Genomic DNA, 26156 nt, shown 5'->3' with positions numbered 1-26156 from the left:
TATTAAAGGCACTTTGACTACTTGTTCCATATGATCCCAATCCTGCAAAGCACTTTGGCAGATGTGTGATTTTGCTTATGCAAAATGCACCCCTGAATTTCATGGCATGGCACTGCTTACAGAATGTGTGACAGAAAAAGAGCCAAATTCTTGATGGACCTTTCTTTAGTATTACCACAATTACCTATATTTTTAGAAATAGCCTTTTTGCAGTGTCCATCAAAATGATGCTCTGCTCAATTTTTCTGTCTCATTTGAGACTCTCCTCACCTGAACAAGAAACAAACTCACCACAGGAAGAGGGAAGAGGCTGGAAGGCACTCTCTGTGTATTTTTTTTTTTCTGGGTAGGTTATTATTGTTATTTTTTATTGCCTTTTGTGTTAAAAACAAAAACATCTGTTTGCCTGGGATTCTCCCACATGGGAAGTTTTGCTTTTCTTGATGAAATCAAGTAGTCACTGAAGACACACAGTATCTTTCTGCATTATTCTGGACTTGGCTGAAATTGAAGAAAGGCATTTCTTTTACCATGTTTTCAAATTAAGCCTCCCCTGGTCTGGTTAATGCAACTTCTCATCTTTTCTAAGAATCTTTCCACTTGGGAGTGGATGAAAACTAAACCAGGAGCAAATTTTAACACTAAAACTAATAAACCTGACATTGACTTTTTTAATTCTGGGATATTATGCCTTTGTGTAAAATCCACTTGACTCATTTAGGTAAAGGTATTTTTCATGGTTACCAATGTCAATCATCTTTTAATCAAAAGTTAGAAGGAAGCTATCCTTTGACTTCCATTTCATTACTGTATTTATTTCACTTTTAAAAACAGAATATTATGGATATTCATGAATTTACTCTCCTTTCTAGCTCTAATTGCCATTGTTAAAGATAATGGTCAATATCAAACAATCATTTCATAACCCAACAGTAGCACTTTGTCACACTTGGTGATTATTTCTGTATTTAAACCTTTCTTTCTCCCAAGTTACAACCCAAAGCCTGAATTTCTGGGGGAAAAAAACCCCATTTGTCTTTTAAGAGCTGAGGATGGGAAAGAGGAATAAAAGCTTCTTAAGACCTCAGATCACAGGACAAGGCTTAAAAGAACCACATTCTCTTTTGGATTCTATTGACTTTCCTCTTCTGTGAAACATGAATCATTAGTGTGTTGCAGAGAGCAATGGCAGGAGGAGAATGGCTTTTAGGAACTTGCTGCTTTGCAAATCTTTTTTAATTCTACTTAAAAACGTTTGTAGTTATTTAGTAAGTGAAAGCCACCTCCTACACACTCTCATCTTCTCCTATTACTCTGAATGGTTTATTGCTTTAATTGAATAATGAAAATTGAGAGGGTTGAGATTTCTTTTCAGTAACTTTGAAACAAAAGTGTTGTTTAACTACACAACCAACTTAATGCCATTAGAACAAGTGACGCTTTGCTCGGGGCAAACTGGGGCCGCCAGAAATGTTACTCTACTTGCCTGGGCATCCTGGGCATTATTGACCTTCCCTGTTGTGACGAGGGAGAAATTGTATGCAAAGAGCACCAGCAAAGCCAAGGGCACCATGTACAGCTCCACAGTCCAGACGGTGACCACAAACACCTGGGAGAACACAGACAAGTGTGGAAAGAGAAAGACACGTAAGAAAGGCTGTCAGTCATTATCACTGTGCACATTCATCCTTGAATCTCTGCTAACCCCACCCAGATTATTATTATTTTGGCAAAGAAATCTGCTCCCTCTGGTCTGTGTGAGTTCATCAGGCTGCGGCTCGTTGGCTTCTCCTCCCCTGTAAATGGGGAAGGAGAAGCCATGAACATGAGGCCAGCCCAAGGCTTCTCCACTCCTTCCTGGGATCCCTCCAGCCTGGAAGCCTTTTGTCCTTAGTGCTGGTATACAACAGATGCCCTTAGAGAGGTAAACCTGCCCCACTCTTCAAACTCTAACTGCCAGGGGGTCTTTCCCAGGCGAGGGAAGAGCATTTTCCTCTTGTGCAACAGGAGCCACCGAGCTCCCTTTTCACTCCACAGGGGATGATCAGCAAACACATCTTCACCATTAATCCACCTATACTCTTGGCACAGCAGCACAGAGAAAGGACTGTCACCTTGCAGGAGGCAAGGCCTCAGGCTGCACATGATTCATTGTTCTGGAAAGGGATCCAGTCAGCCTAGTCTCCATTCTCGTACTCCTGCCATTTTTCAGCACAGCATATTGAGATTTCACTGGTTCTTTGGAATCTCTTTCCCTAAAAACCAGTATGAGTCTGTGTGTTTGGACTGGTATCTGACAAAACCCACCAGAAGCAAAACCAGAAGCCAAACTGGAACCTCAAAACACACAAATAATATGATGGGGATCTAAAAAGCACATAGGATTTTTCAAAAGAAACCTGCATCAAGCCAAACTGCAATCCTATCTTACAAGTACCAACAACACCTGAACAGACTGCAAACTTGGAGGGGTTGGCAATGCAAAGTTAATAAACTAAATCCAGAACTGCCATAAAATGTATGTTGTGATCCCATTTCCTTTTCTACTCATACATAGTGTTTCCAGAAGAACTGCCTAATGCTGATAGCAACTTGAAGCTATTTTAAGCAATCTCCTTCAAAGACAAGGCACAAACACATTTTTCTGATTTTTCTTACCCCAAAAGAAACTTGTTTGATCAGAAACAACAATCCCATTTTTAGAATAATACAGGTAAATGGAAATGAGTCAGATCCAGTAAAAGTATCTCAAACAACAACAAAGGGAAAACTTTATGGGTGATGAGGAAACTAAATCTCTACACCCCCCCTCATCCTTGGCTTGCCAAATACTGCAGATAAAGACAATGCTGGCAGTTGTAGAATGGGATATTTATGGCAATGTATTTTGTGTTATGGACCTGAAAGTTTAACCACACTGTACCAAAGAAACACTTCCCATTACATTCAGCATGTGAGAATTTACACCCCCACAAGACAGCAGCTGCTTTAATTTTTTAACAAAAAGACTTGTCTGACATCAGACAAATGGCCCGTTAATACCTACCATGGGCCAAACATAAACCGAGAAACAATGCCTGTATCCATAACCTTGCCCAAACAGCGCTTGCATTTTCTGGAGTGCACCTGATTTCATGTGAGCTGTTGCTATGCAAGGAATTTGACTGTCATCCTGTTCTTGGCATTTGTTGGCCTGTAAAGCAATCTTCAAGATATATTCATTTATAAAATGGGCTGACATCCAGGAAATATATCCCTGTGCTATTGATTTGCAGCACAGGAATGTGGAAGACGATTTGGTTTTGGTTTTTTTTTTCCCTTTTTGATCCTGTTGTTCAACATACTAAAAAATTAGAAGTGATAATGATTCACACAGCCACATTTCATATGTAAGCAAGGCAACAGAAACACATGAATCCAGGCCAAGAATTGGTACTTGATCTGTCTTATAGGAGTTTTGCATAACTTTAGCTAATAAAACCTTCAGTAGTTTTGATATTCCCAGCTCAAACATCCCCCATAAATTAGAAGTTCTAACCTGAACAAGTTCCTCTGAAGCTATTCCAGGTCCCTTGGATGAATACATGCTTGTCTTTTAAGACAAAGTGAAGGTGATAACAGCTTCTGTCCTACCCTAAATGTTACTTCAAAGAACAAGGACCTGTTATTGTACATATTTCCATAGGTATCTTAGGCACACATAGATTTTTTAAAAAAGACATACATTTATACATACATTGGATGCTTCCATAAATTCCTTTCATAGAAATTCCTATTTCCAGATACTAATTCAAAACATTTGCTTCAGCCCAGGGCAGGGGTTGCATCTGCACCACCTCCCTGGGGTATGAGCAAACTCAGCCTTCCCTGGATGCAGCAAAAAGACCCCACCAGCAGCCAGCCAGGCAAAGTCCTACAAGGAGTCAATGACGCTCTTGAAGAACCTCTCTTCATTCACTCAGTTGCAGGACTTGACCCAATTTTAGTGCATCTGTCACCATCCCATGTGAACATCACCCTGCTCGGCTGCAAGTGCAACACAACCTTGCAATCACAGGTCAGTCACAGCTACGAAGTCAAGACCTTGGTGATTTTAGATCTTACAGTACATTTTGTGTATTATTAAGTTTCAGACCTCAAATAAAACTTCATTACAAAATCTCACTGTAGGCTCAATGGGTAGCTGAGGCATGCTGTCTCCTCCTTTCTAATGCTGACTGGTTTAATCAGCTGCTGAGTTATAACTCAGACAGTGAAGCTTTGATAGAGCTCCCACATCTCCTTAACAAGAGCTGCTTTGCTGCTATTGCCACAGTACAGGGAACTTTCATTACTGTGACACGACACAGACACAAGACAAATTGATTTAGCTATTCAGAAATTATTTAGCCTCGGAGGTATGGGAAATGATTGCTGTGAACATACAGTACATAATAAAAGTTCAGAGTGTGTTTATAGAGCGAATAGAAATATTTCTGCTGTTCTAACAGCCTTTTGAGTAGTTCTGCAGCATCAGTTTTCAAAGCAGATCCCAAGCAGGCCCATGTCCTATTTTATCAACTTTCAGGGAGCTCCCTGACACTGACCACAGCACCAGCAGCCCTGTGACACAGATACCCACTCCCCAAATGACAAGGTCCTCAATCATGCATGTTTTTACTCTCTCCTCAGTGATACTTTACGCCTGGGAGAAGTTCTTGAATTATGCTCCATTAATTATTTTCTTATCAATATTTTCATGCCAAAACGCAAGAATGCTTCAGCTGCTGATGTAAATAACAGCTATTACAAGGAAGGGTATCATCTTGATTTCTTGTTATCTCTAGTCTGTTTTTGCCTAACGCATAAACTAGAAGGAGAATCCATTAACAGGTTCAGATCACTTTCCCAGTACCACAGAACCAAGGCCCTGCTTCAAATGATCCAGTTTCAACAAACCATTCCTTTCTTCAATGTTTCTTGTTAGACCAAGTTCTGTGAGGCACAATCCATTACATTAATTGATACTTTTTCTGCTGGGCTTCACAGTGTTCGTGGGAGAAGTTGAAAGCACAGCAGCCAATTTCTAAACTAAGAGTTAAAGTAGCAGAAGCGAGCTTTCTACACTACTCCTTTTAATGCAATTTGAGAGTATAAAAGCCTATTATAGAAGTGAGCACTTTAATTCACAGCATTCTAAAACAATGATCAAAATAGAAACAGAAATGGGATAGACCTATCTTGAGGGAAAGAAAAAAAAAAATAAAAGAGCTCTTGAAACTAATATTTAGACTAGAGCTCTACCTAAAAGACAACAGCAATATCACAGCCTTGGAGAAAGGACCACTTGATTTCAGCTGATTAATGTGTTGCTATTTCAAAGGGCCTAATAACTACAAGTTAAAGCTCTGGAGGTTTGGGAGCCGTTTCATCTGAAAATCATTGAAGAGGGGTCCAACTGTTCCTGTCAAGAAGCATGGAGTTTGAACAACCATGAGAGTGGCCCTTTTGACAGCAGCACAAAAGATGAGAGAAGGCAGTCTCAACTGAAAGTAAAAACAAACCCTTAGAAACACGTTTCAAATCTGGTTTTTCTGCCGCTCTGGTTCCAATTTAGCATCTGACTATTAAGACCAGATTTTAGACGGGTGTCTACTAAAATATGCCCATAAAACATTTGTCACCAGCAAACCCACAGTCATGGGATAGAACAGTTTTAAGAGGCTTAGAAACCTAGCACAAGATAGGATTTTTTGCGTGATTTTTTTCTACACAATTATTACAATTTTTCTAACTGTAAGATTAACAGGCTCTTTTTGACCTGGCAAGCATTTGTGGTGCAGTCAGGGATGCTGTGTTGTGTGACAGAATAACTCTTGGACAACACCAGTGATGGGAAGAGAGTGATACATTCCATCAGATGGAAGAAATAAAAGTGAAAGGAGATTAAATGCATGCGAGGAACCTATGGTATAAAGTTATTTTCTTGGTCAGTGCAGGCTCCAATGCTAATGAAATGCCTCATCAGCAGAGCTGTGAAGAATATTGTTTGAAACTCCAAGTTTCAAAACCCACAATTTAACTGAACTCTAAACTTCTAACAGCTTCATCAAAAGTTTCCTCGCGATTTATAAACACGTTCTGCGTAACTTGTGAAGGCATGAGAAAAACTTGGGCTGATACTGCTGTGAACGTCCGAGTTTGGTTTTGAACTAAAATACACTAAACCAGATCAGTGAATTTGATTTGAAACAGAAAGACGTGCTCCCCCTTATTTACAGGGGAGAGGAATTCTGTATTTTTAACTTATTTCTGGGTTACACACTTTCAAGTCGTCATATACGCACAAATGAAAGCCATAAAAAATGAGAAATTTTTGAGAATAAATATTCAGGGACAAATTCTCTATTTTTGGGGGGTTTCTAGGCTTTCAGTCCCTCTGCTCCAAACAAAATACAGAATATTAGCCAATAACATAAGATACTGGCTCCCCAAAAGGGCACTCAAATCCCTTGGAGGCAATAAGCCTGTTGACAACAAATTATTTCTGACAGATACTTATTCCTGCCCTTAGAGAGGGACAGTACAAGAGTAGAGGAGAGAATGAACACACTCTCAGAGAGCAATACATTTGTGCATATGTGCATATATAGCTGTGCATATGGAGACATCTCTTCCAGATATGGGCAATACGGATGCAGGAACACAGCAGGGCTGAGCCTCCACTGACAAAAATCAGGGTGCCTGGTGAGGGCCCAGCCTGACTGGAGTGCAGCAATGAGGCTTGTGTTTTTGGGCTGGCTGTGCACAGAATAGTGAGAGTATTTAAAAAAAGAAGTCATGAAAAATAATGGAAATTATCTTAATACAGATGCATCTCAAGGCAAAAAAAGGTTGAGGAAACCACAGAGCACGTATTTTTCACTAAAGATCCTCTTCCAAAGATGCATTCAAGAGTCATTGTGACTGATACTCTCCTTCCCACATTCACCTGATGCTCCCTCACCTCAGAGTGTGCTCTTACTGCACTTCACAGCTGCGAAACTGGAGCTCAAGGAGGGTCAGTTCTGAGCAGAGTCACTCCCTCATTGCAATGCAGCACTGGAGAACGTGGCAGGAAGAGAAATTACACTTAAATAAACCAGCACTGGCAGAAGAAACCTATTTACTTTAGATTCAATTTGTTTTTTGTGTCCCCGGCAGAAGAACAGGGAGCATCTCAACGGCGGCGCAGAACGTGCGCTGTATTGAACGGCAACGACCAAAATCAAAAATGACCTGAAGGAATGGAGGGCTTTAAATATTTATGCCACATTACAAATCATCTCTGCATTGCTCCACACACCAGCGTACAACTTACTAATTTTTTAAGGGTGTACCACAAGGCAAAAAGCTCTTTGAAGCAAGTGTGAGCACAACCGGAATCAAAAAACAAAGACACAAAAAATCCACTTCAACATCCCAAAAGCCAAACCAAAGACTCAAACTGTGCCCCAAAAAACCTCAATCTGCCTAACATGTAACTGCACAGAACTGATAAGTAGAAATAAAGGGTATGTTTGCACAATTTGTTTTACGACATGCATGAAGCTAATGGGTTTTTTCCTCAGGTAACGCCTCGGATAACAAACAACAAGCCATGGTTGCCCAACCCAGTTGTCTGCATAGGCTAAATGACACAAAAGCATGTCCTGCTGCCATATCCACATCCCAACTCTTCTTTTCCCAACTGCATCTTGCTCAGTGAATGGCCCAGGATGAGCTCAAGGAGAAAAAGGGGGGCCCAGCTTGTTGGGAAGTACCCAACTAGTGGCTGACAATTTACATCACATGTGAGGATTCAACAAGAAAAAGGAGTAAAAGAATAAAGCCTGTGGAGAAGGATGGGAACTCTGGTCAGCATGGCCACAATTTTACAAAATATTCAAAAGCAAAAGAAAAGAAAATAATGTTCCCTACTCCCAACTAAAAAAAAAAAGAGATGTAAAACCAACAAAAATAGTCCCAAAAACATGCGAAAAAACTCATACTGTTTAAGTCAATATGTGTTAGGGCCTTTTTTGTCATTGCCTGATTTAGACTCTTCAGGGGGATCTCATTTTCTCTGCTGCTGGTAGGAAGTAGGGACTCATTTGTGTTATAAATGAAAGCTGTGATTCATGTGCAATCACAGGACTCTTAAGAAATAGTGCTTTAAGAAGAAGCATGTTCTGCAAAAGTCGCAGAGAAATCAGAAGAGCTGACAATATTGCAATCTGTTCTCCACCATCCTCTTGGGACACTGCCGTCGGAAACTCCATCAGGGAAGGTTGGGATGCTACACTCAAGACTGCAAACACTTACAAAATGTCCCCACTCTGAGCCTGAATTACTGTTGTCATTAACACGTTCAATGGATTTATCCCCTACTCATAACAATGCCTGGAATCAGAAAGAGATAACAACAAAACAAAAACTAAGCTAATTAAAAAGCAATGCTTTTCTTTTATTCTAGATTATTTTCATTACGTTAATGAGGTTACCCAGCCTAGAAAAGTAGAACCAAGATCCATGGATATATTTCTGTGATGAGGAGGTCAGGGAAGAGGCACTCAGTCTAAATTTATTTCACTGAACTTATCACTTGTAAAGTCTGTAAGTTAAGATTTCTATATTGCATTCCAGCATTTACCTGGCACATTGGTCAGTGTGGATGATAATTTCCAGCACAAAGGGGTGCATGCCTGGGGGTGTCACCTCTGTCCTCTAAAATATGCATATTTAGCCCCCAAAGACAATGCCCACAAGTCTACTGGGTGCCCTTGTCCAATTTTCTTGTGGCTCCTACTTTATCCCTAATCCCTATAAGAGGTTAAACCAAAATCAGCTCCAACATGAGTTTTGGGTTCTATATTTATGTATGTACAACAGTTTTAGAGTAAAAGATTTCAAATCCTTTTAGGCGGCAGACACTGAAGAAATAGCTGTTTGCCAACATGCTGACTGGTCTAATTTTTCCCTCATGCTTTTATCTAACGTATTTTACATTTCCTGTGCCAAGTAAAACACAGTTAAGACCCTCAAGCAATAAAGCTTAAAATCAGAAAAAAAAAAGAAAGAAAAAAATATTACAACTGTTTTCTATGTTTTGGGGTAATCCTCTGGGGATGGGCCAGGGGAATAAATCTGCATGATATTTCTAAAGGTGACTGGAGAAGACCAGACCAAGGTGACTGGAGAAGATCCCAAAACAAAGAGGAGTGACATGCAAGGAAAAAAAATAATCTGTTGTTTTATATTGTAGATAAATTAAATGGTCATTTTTAATTCTCATGTTTTGGTTTGTTTATAAGCAGGATCATAGCTCTGGAATTATTCTCATACACGAAGTTATAATCTATTTGCAGGGAAGACAGGCATTGTGCAAGTTAAAAGCCTGATCTTATAGCAAATAATTCTTCCAAAAAGCACCAGAAAAAAAAAGTCATGCTATTTAAAAGAAAGCAAAAATGTAGGCAAATTTTATTTATTCTGGATAAGGTGAACACCTTAAAAGGCGCATGAAAAAAAATTATCATTAGCTGAACTGATAAATGTCCAGTTATTTGGAGATATATTTGTTAACATTTTGAGAAACATTAGCAACAAGGGACAGATGGTGACGTAATTGCTCAGTGGTGGAAGGAGCAGTGGTGGAAGTGCTCTTAAATTTGGGCTCTCAACTGGGTTCCAACTAGTAACAAATGGGAGTCTTAAATGATATGTTTAAACTACTTTAATGACTCCTCCTTCACATTCATAATGTAAATTAGAGCTGAATGGGTAAAAGAAAAAGGGCTCTCTAATAAAGCAAACATGTTAAATTAGACTGTGTTCAGTGAGAATCACACATAAGGGTACTTCCCTGGCATCTCCAGCTATGGCACAGGGAGAAAAAGAAAAAAACCAAAAACCAGCTTTGTAGAACCTGGCAGTAAACCCAGATAAATGAGGAATAGATGATTGTAACACCATTGGTGCAAAACTGCCTGGTACCCTCTTTTCCAAAACCTCCAGTCCTAAAAAAAAAACCACATTTCCAGATTGAAACAGAGCAAAGGAACAAAAAAATAATTTAAAAAAAATCCCAAACCAGCAAACAAAGACCACAAAATCAGAAATCTAAAAGCACCTCTAAAGCACACATAAAGCAGTGAGATTATATCCTTGCAGGCAAAGAATTCCAGATTATTTATCCTCTGTCATTAAACTGTACCTGGGATTCCCCAACACAGCCCCATGCCAGAGCCCAGAAAGTCTCTTTATCTGCCTGGGATAGATTTCCCACAGTGAAGAGGAGAAACGCAGTTCATAACTGAACCCCAGCCCTCCCCACACCTGACACACACCCAGGACACGAGGAACAGTGTGATTATACAACACTTAAACAATTCCAGCAGGTTCATAATCTGCAGTGTGACAAAACTGCTGCATTACAGAACAAATGCATGGAGCTGACAGAGGCTCACTGTAATTATACCCTGGATATGTTACCATTGTAAGCTAACAGCAGTGACACACAAAAACACCCCCTGTATATTGACAGCATGACTATGTAATAGAGATTTTCCATGAGCAGACCTGTAGCATCTTGCTTTCCAAAACACAGAATAATCTTAAAAAAAAATAAAATTAAAAATTGCAAGATTCCTGCAATTTCAGGCAGCTGTTCAGGTAAAACTAAAGCCAGAAGATTGTTTATTTTAATAAAGCTATTATATGTGCAACTCCAAATTAGGAATGGCAGGAGACTGGGGGATGCCTAAACCATCACCACCTGTTTGCCCTGAAAATCAATTAAAGTCACACTATCACAGCAATCCCTTCCTAGCTAATAAAAGTTATACAGCTTCAACATGCAGCTTTAGGTGCTTTGAGGGAATGTGCCTGAAATCTAAATCCTGAGTCTCACATTACTTCAACACTAAACACAACTCTGAACCACTGTAAAACTTGGTTTTTTGGGGTTAGAGAAGGTGTTAAGAGAAAAGAGATCCCAAACTGCTGTTTTGATGCAGTGGTTTGAACTAATAATCAGTAAATTCTAACGATTCAGCCAAGAACATTATATAGAGTTTGAAGTAGGAGAAAACTGAAGTCCTTTATGACACATGCCTGTTCAACATATTCTGTGCTGCAGAACAGATCCAACTTTACAAGTTGAAAGCAAGGGCAGTAGAGACATCCCAAGTGTTTTAGTAATTAAACGAATATGCATAATGAACCATATGCCCAAAGGGCCTGTTCTTCATGTGGGCCAGATTTTTGTTTGAATTTTTAATTTTTATATACAGATGAAACATTTCATGTAATATAGCAACAGTGCAAAGGAACATACTATGCAGGAAGGGAAGGAGGAACTACCCATCTGAGAACGATCAGAATACACTTGATGAATTCTGCTCCTCAATTTCCGATTCAGAGCCAAGAGGGCTTTAAAAAAAAAAAAAAGAAAGAAAGAAAAAATCTTTTTCTCCTTTGAACAGCTGTATTACTCATCTGCTCAGAGTCTAGAAAAGAGGCATTGAATATATGTATATTTATATAGGTCATATTTATACATTTATGTGTGAAATGGATTTGATACACCAACACATTTAGATGCTGCAAGACTAGCAAAAACACAGACACCATCAAATTGAAAAGCTTCTGATCCACCAGAAAAAATAACTACAGGATGGGTCTTTGGTCGGCAGGACTTGTCATGTCATGTGAGCTGCAGTGAAACAGGACACACACATCTGTCTGTGAAACAGGAATGGGCATTTTGGAAAAGATGGGTCAAATTCCACTCCTGTTACAGTAATGTTGCCCTACTGTGAATGTGAGGATACCACGACCTTGTTGCAGAAATATTAAATCTCCCAAGTTCTCCTGGGGTGGAGCTGTGCTTCTCCTTTCTCAGTAACATTTACCTTTTTTTTAGATCCCTTGCCCTTAAAGTAGTTTCCAAGCAAAGACAGCATCCTTTGCAAATGTAGGCTATTTTAAATATCTGGACTGCCAAATAATAAACTGGTTCTTTTAAGTGGTTCTGATGCACTGGGCAAATTTCTCTTTTGCTTCAAAAAACCAGTGACAGGGTCAGGTACTGCCTTGAGCTGTACCAGCTTTCTGAGTGCATTTTGTTTCAGGCTTTATGGACCAAGAGAACTCAAATGCTAATCAGACTTAGTGAGGGAGAGGAAGATTTTGGGAGTAAACAGCAGAGTGCCCCACAGTAGCTGAGGTGTGGCACTGCCCTGGGATAACCAGCTGTGGCTGTGAGTGCCAGACTCAGTCCCACGGAGATGTGCTGGGGAAGCACCAGCCCAGCAATAAGGGATGGAGACCACAACATGAGCACTTTCCAGTTAAAAGGGTGACTTTTCATCAAATTCGGCAGTTAAACATTTTTTTGGGTCTTCAGGAACTCCTATAACCAAGAGTAAGTGGCATAGCAATGCAGGAGCAACCCCGGTTCTCAGGACTTAAGAGTATTTAAAAGCTGAAATAGTTGTAAATAGCAGCATTCATTGCTTTCAGTCCTAATTTGGGGTCTGTGCTTTTGCTACTGCTGGGTTTGCATGATCTAGTGGTCTCCATGGAAAGACAGATAAACTTCAACAGCTGTCAGAAGACAAAAATTGACAAGGAGCATCACCTTCCCTGACTGTTTAAATCCTTTAAGGAAGTGTTGCAGCAATTAGAGAGGGAGTTTAATCTTTGCAGAGTGCATTAACACTCTCCGACCTCCCAGACAATAGATCAGACCTCAGACACATAATGCTTCCCTAAGGCTTTTTAACCAGAGCATTTGATCTCATCCCACTCTGTGTGTCTTACTAAAGGTATCCGTGTGTGAGACAGGATTCATTGGGCACTAAAGGACCACTGGCTCTGCCAGTATTCATACAACTTTCAAAAAAGAAAGCAGGAATTGCTTTCATTGCAAGGCATGCTGCTGCAGAAGTACTACTTCCCAGAAGAAGGAGAAAAAAAAAAAAAAGAAACAAAACAAGATTAAAACCATCCAGAGTAGCTCTGCAAAATGTCTTCATTTTTATTAATCTCATATTTCCTTTCTACTGCCACTGTTTATTTCCCAGCTTTGGAATATAAATCTATTTTTTGGGGGGAAAAAAAAAGCTCAGATTAGTTTTTTATTCATAGAAACAGTTATCTGATAATAATTTCAAAATAGTTCATTTCTTAACCCCTGCAGAGGGACTTAAGGGAAAGGGAATTAGGAAGACAGGTCTAGTTTATTAAGGAAATTGAAATATATCATTGCAAATAATTTTCCCAAATGTGTACATGGAAGTATCTGGGGAAGTTTTCTTAACTGCTGGAACAAGTCATCATCTCATTCCTGATGGGCATGTTCAGTTAAAAAAAAAAGCTAATATCACTGTATCAATTATGCATTTCCCATTTAATATTCTAAACATTTAAAGAAAATTTGCTTAGTGCAAAATTTTAAATGGAATTAGACTGTCTTGCCATCATGTTCTGACAGAAGCCACATCTCCTATGGCCAGTACATAATGGGAGGATAAAAACAGCTCACTGGATTCCTACCCACTGCTAAAAAATGGGTGCTGCACTCTCCCTAAGCACTGGAGGTTCTCCCCCCTCATGCAATGCATTTGAGGTACTCTTATGGCTAAAAATATTTAGATGAGGCTATTAATGCTTTTCATTAGCAGCAGGATTTTGTTTTACTTTTGTAGACCTACAAAAAGTGCCTTTTTGTGGAGTACCTGCATTACAAAAAGGTTTGGCTGCTGTTGAAATGGGTATCTCAAATTTGCCAAGCCAAGTGCATCACAAATGACAAAAAGGTCACATATACCCAGTATATTTAAAAACAAGCAAGCCTTCAAAGTCAAAGTGTAATGCAGTTATTTCTAATCTGAACAAACAATAGAATGCATCTAATGAAAGCTGACAATTGGCTTTGATACAGAGATGTGCTGCTCTTCTCTTCCATTAAAAGATGAAAGCTGAAGGGAAGTACAGAACACAGCGACTTCTCCCAAAACAAAAGTAGAAAGTTCTGAACCTGAGCTAGCAAAGTAGTTAAAGGCTGTTTTAGTGAAGACTTTTGCTCACCTTTGGCACTCATCTCTCAGTAAACATTCTGACTTTACACGGATAATGCTAAGGGTAAAATAAATCACCATATTAGACTGGTACAAAACACTACATGTTTTACATATTTATTAACACTTCTCAAAATCACAGCACTACCTTTAAAAAAGAAAAAAGAAAGCACACTGAAAAACACCAAAAGAAACCAGCTAAACTTGACTACAGCGTGGACGCCACAATAAAGAATAACAGATTTAATTTTCATGAAGTTGTGGGGGAAGAGATCAAAACTCTATTGATGTTATTGGTACTAGTGCAAACCTTTACTGTGGAAGCAGTGAAACTTATACATAATTAATAGTAAAGATTTTTTTTTTTTTAAATCAGATTTCTGGGATTTTGCAGGCATTCTACTTCTCCCCATTTATTTCCAACTGAACTAAAAAAAATAATAATGTAAGGGACGTACTCTGATTTAAGGCATTTTTACTATTACTGCTATCCTCAAACAACCCAAGAACTTTCTGGTTACTTAAGAATTACCTCGAAGTTAAAGCACGTCTAAGTTGCTAATAAAGAAAAGTAAAGCTAAATGAGAACAGGCTTTTTTAAAAAGTGTATTTGCTGTGAAGCTTCTCTACTAATCTCTTTTTATTTCAGAAGTTGTAAAGGATCCAGCTCTTTCTTATTTAAAATAAAAAAAAGCCCGACAAGCAAACGCCTTAAGAGAAATCCCTCAAGGTGTATCTGTCTCCATCATAAAACCAAATGTTGCATTACCTTCAAATAGGAAATTTCTTCCAGTTGTCACGATTTCTGCAACCAGTGTTACATTAGCACTGAGAGAAAGGGTGAATTAAATTAAAAATAAAATAGTTCAAGCAAGAGAAAGAAAACCTGCCAGAAAAATCTGACAAAAGCTTGAATGCCAGAGCTGGCTCATTCCTGAGGGTCCATCGCCATCTACAGGCTTTTCCTCCTCTCAGAAAACCTGATCATTCTATTCACACAGGATTTTTGCCCAAAACGAGGATGTAGAATTTTAACTGATGTTAAATAACACAGGTTTACTGAAGCTAATGGAGTTATAGTGCTTTAATCCACCTACAGATGTGTCTCTACTTATTCCCACATTTTGAAAGAATAAAAACTTCCTCTGTGCTTCAGAGGAATGCAGTGTTGCTCTAAGCTTACATTCGTGTCAAAAAAACCCCTTCCTTTTTAAAATTAAAAGGAAAAAAAAAAACCACTCATGGGGTGTTCCACCAATGACATGGGCAATAATAGTCAATGTCTACAATTTTCCTGTAAAACTGAGTGCTTTAAAGTACTTCCTAAGAGGTGTCAGGTCAAAGTAATGTGAATAATGAAACAAACCCAAGCAGATGCTGACTGAAAGAAAATCAATACACCTGTGGCTCTGGGGGGGGAAAAAGAGCATACTAAGTATAAGAATTTTTAATTTTAATAGAATTTTCGCTTCCTTATATATACCTTTTTCATCCTAGATGCCATGGGTTTCCTGCCTTTTTTGTTTGTTTGTTTGGGCTGAGCCGTATGTTTTTCCCATACAGCTTGCAGAGTCTAAATCCATGCCAACTTCGGGAATTTTACAAATAAGCTTCTCAAATTCTGGTACTTCCAATAGTGGTGGGTAAGTAGCTTCTGTCTCACACTCCTGTTTAATGAGTCTCACGCAGATGCAACATTCATTCAACTCAGAATACTAATTTCATCTTTGTTTATGCAATTTCTAGTCTATGAATAAAGTGAACTTTCAGAAAAAGCACCAGGCAAATTTGGAAAATGAAAATGACTGAATCCTGACATGGAAAAATCATTTCTTTAGGATCAAATAAGGTAGAAATTATTGCAATAAATTTCTTTTGGTTTTCAACCTGCCACTCCATTCAGAAGCATTACAAGTCAGAATCTTGTGATAAGAATCAAAAATTCAGAAGATGCCCATGAGTTTTAATCTGAAGTTTCTCTAAAGAATTTAAGACTGTAAAAATAAATACAGCACAAGAGAAAAGCAGCTTTGAGGTAGTGGGCACATCAGCCTTGTCCAAATTTTTCGTGGCAAATTCCTAAAGCCAGAACAGAGGTTTGTAAGATAACCATAAAAAATTCACCTTTGACATAATCCAGGTTTTTTAATTTTGTTGGGAGTAAAGGAACTAGTGCTGCCTTGCTGGAGAGAGAATTTATTTCACCTTTTCTCAAACAGGTAAATAAAGCCAAAGGTTAAAAAAAAAAAATTAAATGCCAATGTGTGATTACTCTCACAGCTGGGAGAACACAGAATATCTGCTAGTGAGGTGTTAGATACAGGAGTTCAGTGGTGTTAAATATACAAATAAACCCAGCAACAGGCAAGAGTATTATTTTACTGTGCTGAGCAAAGCAAAATAAATACAAGGCATGCAAAAATAAATAGAAAAAGTACAAAATGGCATAAGATCAACAATCTTTTGCAAAACTTTAAGACTTCGAAAGACACACGGTGTTATAGATGGAGGAAAAATAAAATTAAAAAAAAATGAAAAGGCTTCATAAATCAAACGAAAAGTACAACACAATATAGCAAACTCCAGCCAGACCACAAAGAGGGTTTGCTCTTCATAAACATCAGATCAGGCAGCTAAAATTATTACCAAAGCTCTCTTGTAACTGTCACCTGTGGTGGGTATAATTACAGGCTACTGCTGCAAGCACGCCCACGTCATATGGCAATAAAAGGACCTACAGCTTGCCAAGACCAGGCAGACAATGGAGAACACACACCACCTGACGAGAGCCCAAAAAGATCAGCCAGGGAGACTAATAAAAATGACAGCTTCGAAACAAATGACAAAGCTTCAACCACAAAAAAAAAAAAAAAAAAAAAAAAAAAAAAAAAAAAAAAAAAAAAAAAGGAAAAGAAAAAAAAAAAAGGTGATATCAAATTAGCTGGAAATGCAAGCACTGAGCAGAGTTCTCCAACAGGTTGTAACTTGAGCACAAAGGGAGGAAGAAGGATTTATGGATGCCTTTTATGGCATGGTTTTAGCTAGAAATAACCCTTTTTCATTTGCCTTTTTATTTTTTTTAATTAGATAAAACATTCCCACATTTGATCTTGGTTTTGTGGGCTGTCATTAAATAGCCAAAGAGATGAAAACTACATTTCCAGTCTGGTTTGGGAGACTGACAGACACACGTATCTATTCAGCTATCTTAGCACCAACACCTTGCAGGGATAAATCCACACAACATAACAAAGCTGAATTTCTTTCTCCTTGTCTCAATTCTCAACTGGATGCCTGCATACACATTCCTGCTGACCAGCTGCACAGAGGCTTATCCTACATCAGGACTGTAGTTTTACCCAAATACTTGGACCACAGAGTTGAATACACACAGCCAAGGTATTAAAAGGCTTTATCATCAATTAAACCCAACAAAATGCAATTAAAGAGTGGAAGCAGTGATTTGGGGTCTCTCTCATTACCAGGGCTGAGGGAATCATTTTGATGTGATGCATTCAAGTTTTGAGTACATGACACAGAAAGCCCCAAAAATATCAGCACAGCATAATTTAAGAGGAAGATCCCCAACCCCAAAATCAAGGGAATTCCTATACAGGGTAAATGCCTTGCTAAGCACACACAGAGGAAATGACTCCTCAGATGCAAAACATAGTTTTGCTTTTATTTTTATTTTGGAACATTTCACTGGTAAGAAGCAAATCCCCAAAACTCCTGAGCTGGAAACATAAGGCCATCCATATTTTTCAAAGTTAAAAGGGATATTTGCACTGGTCTCTGCTCAGCTCCATCTCACCCCGACTCCAAAGCTTCAAACTCTGCTTTTTAAATCTTGTTTATTGTGTTGTCAAGGCTCAAAGTGGTTATTTCCCTATTAACTTTGTCCTTGTTTGTTCTTGCATTTTTGAAAGAGCTGGAAATAACATGTGTTTACTTTGCTGTGTGTCTCTCAGCATCGTCAATATCACTGTTGCTATTCCAGGAATTTTAACTGCTGCAGCAAAGCAAAGCCTGGGATCTCGAGCTTAAATCGTATTCCCCCTCAACCACAGAAGAATAATAGTGGAGATGTAAAAATTGCAGGGGGAAAGGGTGAAACCATCCCCTTTAATTGCCCGGAGAAGCCTGTTTCTCATCCGAGCAGCCACCTGTGTCAGGTAACGTGCTCCTGACAGCTCTGCTCCAGCACTGGCGCCTTTGCACAGGCACTGCCACGAGCAGCCAGGGGGAAGCAGGATGTCAACGTTTCCTCCTTCATTAGGAAAATACTTCTATTGGGATAGAACAGCCTGAAATAAAAACACACCTCTCCACTCCAGCCTTTTCACCAGAGCTCAGGACAAGGATTTTAAAGATGTGCCTTTGCCCGGGATTTGCGGAGGGGAAAAGGGGAAGAAATGTTGGGGGCTCTGAAGAATTACTTACTAGGTGAAATTCCTGAAACCTGCTTCTTGCTGCTCCTCCAGCACCAGCTCTAGCCTGAACACGAACGAATTTCTGTAGCAGGGATATTTTACAGCTCCCCTATTTAAATAGAAACTGCCTTCCTTCCTTTGCCGACTGCTTCTTTAAAATGCAGCAAAACACAAGCTGCAAATGGGCTGAGAACAGCCCTTAGCAAAAGCTCTACAGTAAAGCGGATGTAAAGACCATCTCTTTTGCATTAATACTTTTTTCCTTCTTTTTTAAGTTTTTTCTTCTTTCAAGTTCCCTATTCAGTGTTTGAAGAATACTCATTCTTCTCTCTTTAGGATTACATCTATTCATTTTATTTAGCTTTTTAATGTGGAGACATTTTAATCTACCATTACTTTAATGCTGTTCCCGAATAGTTTGGGAACAATGATTTATATTTCATCTTCAGCTGTGAGGATGAAAAAAAAAAGGGGGGGGTGAGAAAAAAGACTATACCCTTCTCATCAGTTACACATGTAGTCAAGGCAGGGTGGTTTGTGTTTTGTATCAGGGAAGTGCTTGTTCAAAATTAGCAGACAATCCACAGGGAAAATAAGAAATATTTTAGGGAAGCTCATGTGAGAGCATATCTTACTTCCCCACCCTATATAAGAGTGAGTTATTACCACTTATTGGTAAATACTCATTTAAATTAAACCTCTCTCCTCTGCTTGGTTGGCCAGAGGTGCAAGAGTGGTTTGGTGACTCAAGTCTCTATCTTATTCCATAGCTGCTACTGGTTTCCCTTCTCCATAGATTTCTCATGTTCCCTGTGAAACTTTCATCCCAAGAATTTCCTCTTATTGATCTATAACTCCCCTCTCATCAAGGAAAAAAAAATACAATAAAATAAATCACTGTGTTGCAAAACAATGCAGGAGTTAAATTGGATGTTTTACCCGTATATTGTTGTCATGTCCAGGGTTGAATTATGCTCAGTACAACCAGGGCTGGAACATTTTGTGCTTTGCTTGGGAAAGCCAAACCATAACACACAGGAGACACTTGTCCACATACAGAATGAGAGATTTACCCCAAGTAAACTCCCGAAGGCTCAGATTTTGAGTTAACAAATATCGTTCCTGAGGGGATAAAGACTTACTGATAGGCAATTAGCAATTTTAGAGGACACTGTCAACAAGCCAATGGCCTTTTGCCCGCAGTTCATCACTATAAATATAGCCCAGCTCAACAGGGATCAAAAATTGTTCATGTCTAATAAGATGATTGGTATCTTCTCTCTGAGATGAGTTTAGCTGGGCTCAGATCCAGCTGCTGTATCAGGAGCTGAAGTGGCAGAGTGCTCCATCACACACTCAGCAGAGATGCCCAGACATTCACAGGCTGCAGGCTCTGTCCCCTCTCCCTCTGTCACTGCCCCAGGGCAGACCCAAAGCAAACTGGCAGAGCAGTGCACACCCCTGCAGCCTCACCCAGCCAGCCCTGGGGCTCCTCAGCCTTCCAGGCTCCCACAGCCCAAGGAGCCAGTGCCCAAAACCTCGAGCTCCCTCTGGGTTTAAAGAGCTTTGGAGATCTCAATGGAGAAGAGTGACAAAATCCCACCTCTGCAGCAAGGAGCACAAAGTTTACATTTGGGTTGTGCTGCTGCATCCACAACCCCAAGAGCTCCCTCACTCTTGCATCATCCAGCTTTCTGGGAAGCCCAAAGTGCTCCAAAATGACCCCATGCCTGTCATTTTCCCAGCTGCCCACCATTAAATAAATAGCTGCAGAGAGTTTGACCAGAAGCCACACATTTCCAACACAATGCTGCATCACCACACGTTCCTCCCCTTCCTCCCAGTACTAAAACATCATCAAATAATTAGTAGACACAGCACAATGTCACTGCAAAATAAATAAATAAATAAATAAATAAATAAATAAATAATTACTGCCTGTGCCTGCTGCATCCCTTGTCTGGCTGTCCCCTGCTGCCAGCAAGAGCTGAGCTGGAAAAAACATTCCCACCTGTCCCCACCCCGGCAGCAGCCTGGATCAGCAAGAAGCCTGAACTTGATAGAGTGGGAAATGCTGCCAGTGCAAATGAAGTATCCTGGCAGGGGTGAGTGTGCAGGGACCCTGAAGGAATCCAGCAGCAGCACTGCCAGCCACACCAGAGGTGCTCTGGTGGCTGGTTTCCCATCGTTTGCCTGATCCTCTCAACGTCTCTTGCAACTATCATACAAACTTTTAAAATATATATATATATGATAGTAAAAATTCCAGTCAATATATCCTTTTAATTCGCACCAGCTTATATTTTTTAAAATGCAATTACTGTAATTTCATTAAATGGCATAATTACCATTAATGCAGAGAAAACTGTCAATAGAAGGTGTAATTATGTTGTATAAAATCACAAGCACAATGTGCAATGATGCATAATTCCTCATGAAAATCATTGTGACTAAAATTAACTTTTAAATATTTTAAAAATACATATAATACAGTAAGAATGATTTGGTTATTACAGACTTCATTTTCACAGCCAGCAAAGGGGGAGCAGAGCAGGCAGGGAATGTTTGCATACAGAAGGAAGGTTCAAAAATTTGGTTTAAATGTGCAACAGGAAGGTAAGAAGACAAGTTTTTGTATTCATGAGTGGGAAAAACAAACAGGTTATAATCAGACATAAAAGCTGAGTTGTGAGCAGACATTCCCCCAGACACATTACAGCACACAACTCCAGCTTTTGGACACCAGTAATGCTGTGTGGAAGTGAAGTCTCAATGGAGAAAAGTGTGGTGAGGCAGGAGTGAAGAGGACCAGGCTATAACAACAACATTGAGTCTGCAAACTGGTAGAAAATTGTCCAAGGTAGGATATGGAGTGTGTCAGGCACACCCGAAGGACCATACAGGGAGGTACTGCACCATGTGTCCAGTATCTTCAAAATAAAGACCTTTTTGTGACGTATGTTTCAATCAAAACACAACATACTGGATTGAATACAGAGACAACTATACCAGGATTAAACAGAAAGGGATAGTTTGAAGGTCTTTTTGGTCTTAAAAGTCTACAAATCCCCCCAAGCCCTGAACTGATGGAGAAGAATACACAAAGTGCTTAAAGATAACTCCTAGTATATGAACACTGTCAACTCTACAGGCAACGTTTTTCACATGGGGGAATATTCCTGATATTCCCAGGCAGACACAACCATGTGTCATCATTTTAACACCAGACCAGTGAAGAGAGGCAAACTATGAAGAACCCAGAAATCCTGTGTGTGACCCTTTCCTCTGACCCAGGATGTTTTCTCTAGTTGTGCAACACCATTTCCACCAAACCCTTTATGCACAGGGCAAACATCACCAAAAGTGAAAATTTGCTCTTCATCTCACCTCCCTTTCAACCCTCTTCACTAAACCTCTAAGTTTGAAAAAATTCTGATTTTACATGTGCTTCAGCAGAGCCCAGTGTCCTCTGTGCCTATACAATTAACTCAGATGAAAAATCATCAGATTAAAAGCACAGAACGCTGATGAAAAATGTGATTACATTTTTATAGCACAAAAAAATTCATCTACTCACATGCTCTTGGACTGTCTCCTCTCACCATTACATCCTAATAAAGAAATTTAGCTTGGAATGATGAATCTTATAAATGAGGAAACAGAGTGAGAGCATTTTTCTCATTCACTCGTGTCCTGCCTGTGCTGTCCTCTGTTTCCTCCCTCTTCACCTGTCCCTCTTTTTCTCTTACACCCCCAAAAGCAGCTGATGTCCTTGTGACACACACAAGCTGAGCACTAATGGGGAGGGAAGACTGAAACAGGAAGGTGAAAGATTCCATGTCCTTGGCTATTGCTGTCCTCTGACAGCCTCACAAATATTTTATCTGTCTGGCAGTGGGTTTTGTCTGATTGCTGAAGAAAACAAGGCTCTCATGATTACACTGCCTGCTTGTCTTCCCCCTCCTCCCTCACTCCATTCCCCCTTGGAAGAAGGGGCATGGGTTACCTGTAGAGGGAAACCAAGGGAAATACCAGATCAAAATGGTAATTGCCAGAGGCCTGAGGGACATCATCTGTAAAGCAAAATAATTTTTAAAAACCACATTTTGTGTTTTAAGGCCCTAACTGGCATCGAACCCAATAAAGGGTTTTATAAGCACAGCTGAAAAATGGGTAGAGAAGCTTTGTGCACCCTCCTCACCTCATCTTTTAACCAGCACATGAGGAGTGGATTTTCCACACAGACTGGGCAGGGAGGGATGCTGCACCTACTGTGCTGTGTGTATTTTTCAATACTATGAACACTCATGCTGGAAATAGTGAGAGAGAGAGAGAGAGAGATATATATAATTAGCATTTCATTTTTAGTGCCAGAACTGAATTATCTCCATGTGAGAAAAATCAGATAGACTTAAATTTTGGGTTGTAGAAGAAGCCTGTGGTAATTATTCTTAGAGTTGAGTATTTTTATTCCTTTCCTATTACCCACTTCCTTTCAGGAAACCAGGAGTATTATGGTATCCAGTAAAGATGCTATCAACCTGTAACTTGTAACCTGCTCATACTCTTTTTCACTGGGAATAAATTCCTGTTTCTGTAGACTCATTTTCCCACCTTCTTTTCTGCCTCTCCACCCCTTCAAAACTTTTCCTAGGTTTGGAAAACTGAACTTGACAGCTGTACTTCACAAACACCTTGGTGAAAATGAGTAATCCTTATAAATATGTGCTTAGATTCCTGCTGTACAGTAATGGTAGGACATGGACACAGGGATTTTACTCTCTCTTTCCAGCCCCAGTATGAACAGCTACCTGATTCCCTTGGAGACAATCACAGAACTCTTTTGCACAGCCACTCTTACTTTGGTGAGGTACCAACCACTCTGCTCTCCAGCCATTAACTATATAAAATATATATAATATCTACTAAATGAACTTCAAGAAACAGGAAGACAAAAAATTAGAGAGAAAAGACCCTCTTCATCCTACCCACTCATCTGTGTGAGCCATCCCTCTGACCTACAGGGTGAAGACAGCTCCTCTGCCCTTGTTCTGAAGCTCCTTTCAATCAGGATTGGTCTAATTTACCCATCTACCCAGTGGCAAATACACTGAAAGGTTTTCCTTAAAAATTCCTTTAAGTATGTTACAATTCACAGACAGAAAATGCAGGAGAAAATCTTAGCAATGTGGATGTTATATTTCTTAGTAAACACCCAACTCAAAAACTTTCTTTCTGCATGCTGGACCACCACAAAATGATTTTTGCAACCTTTAATGGCATGCCAAACATTTCAAGCATGAAGAAAATGTCACACCGCAGAATAAAGAGCAGGCAAAATCTTTTTGTGCCTGAATGGATTATGAGAAAACTGCAAATGGGGTGTTTACTACCAAGAGGAAAAAGGAGAGAGATGAAAAGCAGGATAGACAGGTGGAGAACTTGGCTTTCAGTTTTCAGAGTGCAGTAGAACTTGCTGACCAGCCTTCTCCTATTTTTTTTATTTCAAACAATGTATTATTACAGTCAGGAGAATAAATTTACAACAAGCAATGCCAACACAGGCAGAGCAGTGTGATGCTTCACTGCAATGGAAGATGGAAGGCACAAAACTCATCAGCTCACTGCACCACTGACATCAAAAGCATCTCCCTACATCACCCTCTTGGCCACCACCTCCTGCCTTTCCTACCCGACAGCTGCCATGTTTCAAATTAAAATAATTCAAAATTCCAGAGTCGCCACACAGTTACAGCCTGTGCGTGGCGGCGTCACCCACCACAGACAGGAGCATCCCCAGAGCTTGCTGCAGGAGGTGAATACCTCTGCTCCCAGCCAGGAAAGGCTGCTCCTGAAGGTCTCATTCCCATCCCCACCAGGCCCAGCGTGGCCCAAGCTGCCCTGCAGCCACAAAACAGCAACAACAGCCAACGAGAAAGGGCTTCGCGCTGGTGGGGAGGAAGGCATGGGAACACTGATGGGGAGGAAGGCACAGGAACACTCCAGATCCTACATCACTCAGCCCCATGCAATAAAAGAAGAAATCCACTCACCACAAATGCTATCAGGCTCTTCACCGTGGACTCCCAGAGAAAGCAGCTCCAAAGGAATTGTATTGTATTCCATATTGCCATGGTGATTTTTTTCACGCGATCAACATTTCTTGATAAGATCTGATAAATATTGAGTGGGAGGAGAGAAGGAGAAGAGGAGTTTAATCAAACACACTAATATTCTACTATTGCTTCAGAAAAAGGGATAATTTAGGCTACAAATGCATGCCAGGGCACATATTACAAATAAAGCCTCTATTTCAGACACATTTGCCAGCTCCTGTCTGCTTTCTGATTACACCCAAACCTTCCAGATTTTCCTCATCTCTTACAAAAAAAAAAAAAGAGGCACAAACTGATGCCAAAACTAAATAAAACAGTTATACAAACCTACCTTTATCGTCATTCAATTCTTAAAATACATCAATGTCTCAGGGAAAGGGACAGAGAGAATGTAGTCTGCTCCTCTATTCTACATGTTGTGGACTAATCCATAGAAGTAAATAGGGATTTTTAGACTTATTATAAGGCCTCTTGATTTTAAAAAGAATAATGGCCATTGTTCATAAATCCTGTGGACTTTTTACATAAGGAATTTAGCCTTTCTTCACAAAGAATGGAATAAGGCTCTCACTGAGCTTTAAGTGCTGCGAAGTGTGCAAAATCCACAGCTATCATTTTCCCTACTCTGAAGCACAAAGCAGAACTACTGATGCAAGCCAGATCAGAAAGCAATTTCATGTTAACACAAACAAACCTTTTAATATATACAGAAATACATTGAATTTACATGTGTTCAGCATTTTATGCATAAATAGGTTTTGTTCTTGCAACTGTGCTACAGCAATTCAAATCTTTCTGAAACAGATGCAAAAGCTTAGCCCAGACCCAATTTTCACCTTTTTAGAAAATTTGCGGTTCTCCTCAGTAAAGCGCTTTTCTCGGGGCTTGAATGTTCTAATACTTGCTTTTATCTAGAAAGAAAAAATTAATAAAAATAAGACCATGTCATTTTAAAGGAGTTGTTTCATTTTCATAGCACCAGTGCTGTTTGGGAAGATCAGGAATTTCAGCATCTCTCAATCCTTCCAGACTTTGTGTGACATAGGAGTTGCTTTTAATACATTTTTGCTACAGTGAGGATGGTGAGGCACTGACATAGGTTGGCCAGAAATGGTGGATGCCTCATCCCTGGAAACATTCGGGTGGGCAGGATTCAGACCAACCTGGTGTAGGGAAAGGTGCCCCTGCCCATTGCAGGGGAGGTTGAATGGGATGGGCTTTAGGATCCCTTGGAAACCAAACCATTCCATGATTCCATGCTAAGGAAAATGCAGACAAGTTAAATTGGGCAAGGCTGGACTCACTTGAGCAGGAGCAGAGCTGTGGCACAGCCCACGATGCCCTTAATAAATAGGAGTTAAACTCAGAAAAAGACTGGAGGGCAGAAAGGATTGAGACTGACTCAGCCACCTAAAAACTAAGCACTGTGTCCATGCCTCATTAATTTTCCTGTCAACACCCTGGGAAGAGAACATCCTGGGTCAGCTTTTTAGGGGAGAACTAGGTATTAAAAGTAATGTATAATA

General features: G+C 39.8%; 1 protein-coding gene across 11 annotated transcripts in view; it reads right to left on the bottom strand.

The window, feature by feature from the left end:
• MCTP2 (multiple C2 and transmembrane domain containing 2) overlaps nucleotides 1-26156 on the bottom strand; it is a 117653-nt gene that overhangs the window by 21396 nt on the left and 70101 nt on the right. For all 11 annotated transcript variants that reach the window (XM_064388506.1, XM_064388507.1, XM_064388509.1 and 8 more), the window contains 3 exons: nucleotides 25467-25541; nucleotides 24568-24687; nucleotides 1487-1609 (listed from right to left, as the gene is read on the bottom strand). In XM_064388506.1, coding sequence (XP_064244576.1) covers nucleotides 1487-1609; nucleotides 24568-24687; nucleotides 25467-25541 — 318 coding nt within the window. The remainder of the gene's footprint in view (nucleotides 1-1486; nucleotides 1610-24567; nucleotides 24688-25466; nucleotides 25542-26156) is intronic.

Source organism: Passer domesticus, chromosome 14 (assembly GCF_036417665.1).
Source record: "Passer domesticus isolate bPasDom1 chromosome 14, bPasDom1.hap1, whole genome shotgun sequence".
Classification (NCBI taxonomy): Eukaryota; Metazoa; Chordata; class Aves; order Passeriformes; family Passeridae; genus Passer; species Passer domesticus.
This window is presented reverse-complemented; position numbering and strand designations above follow the sequence as displayed.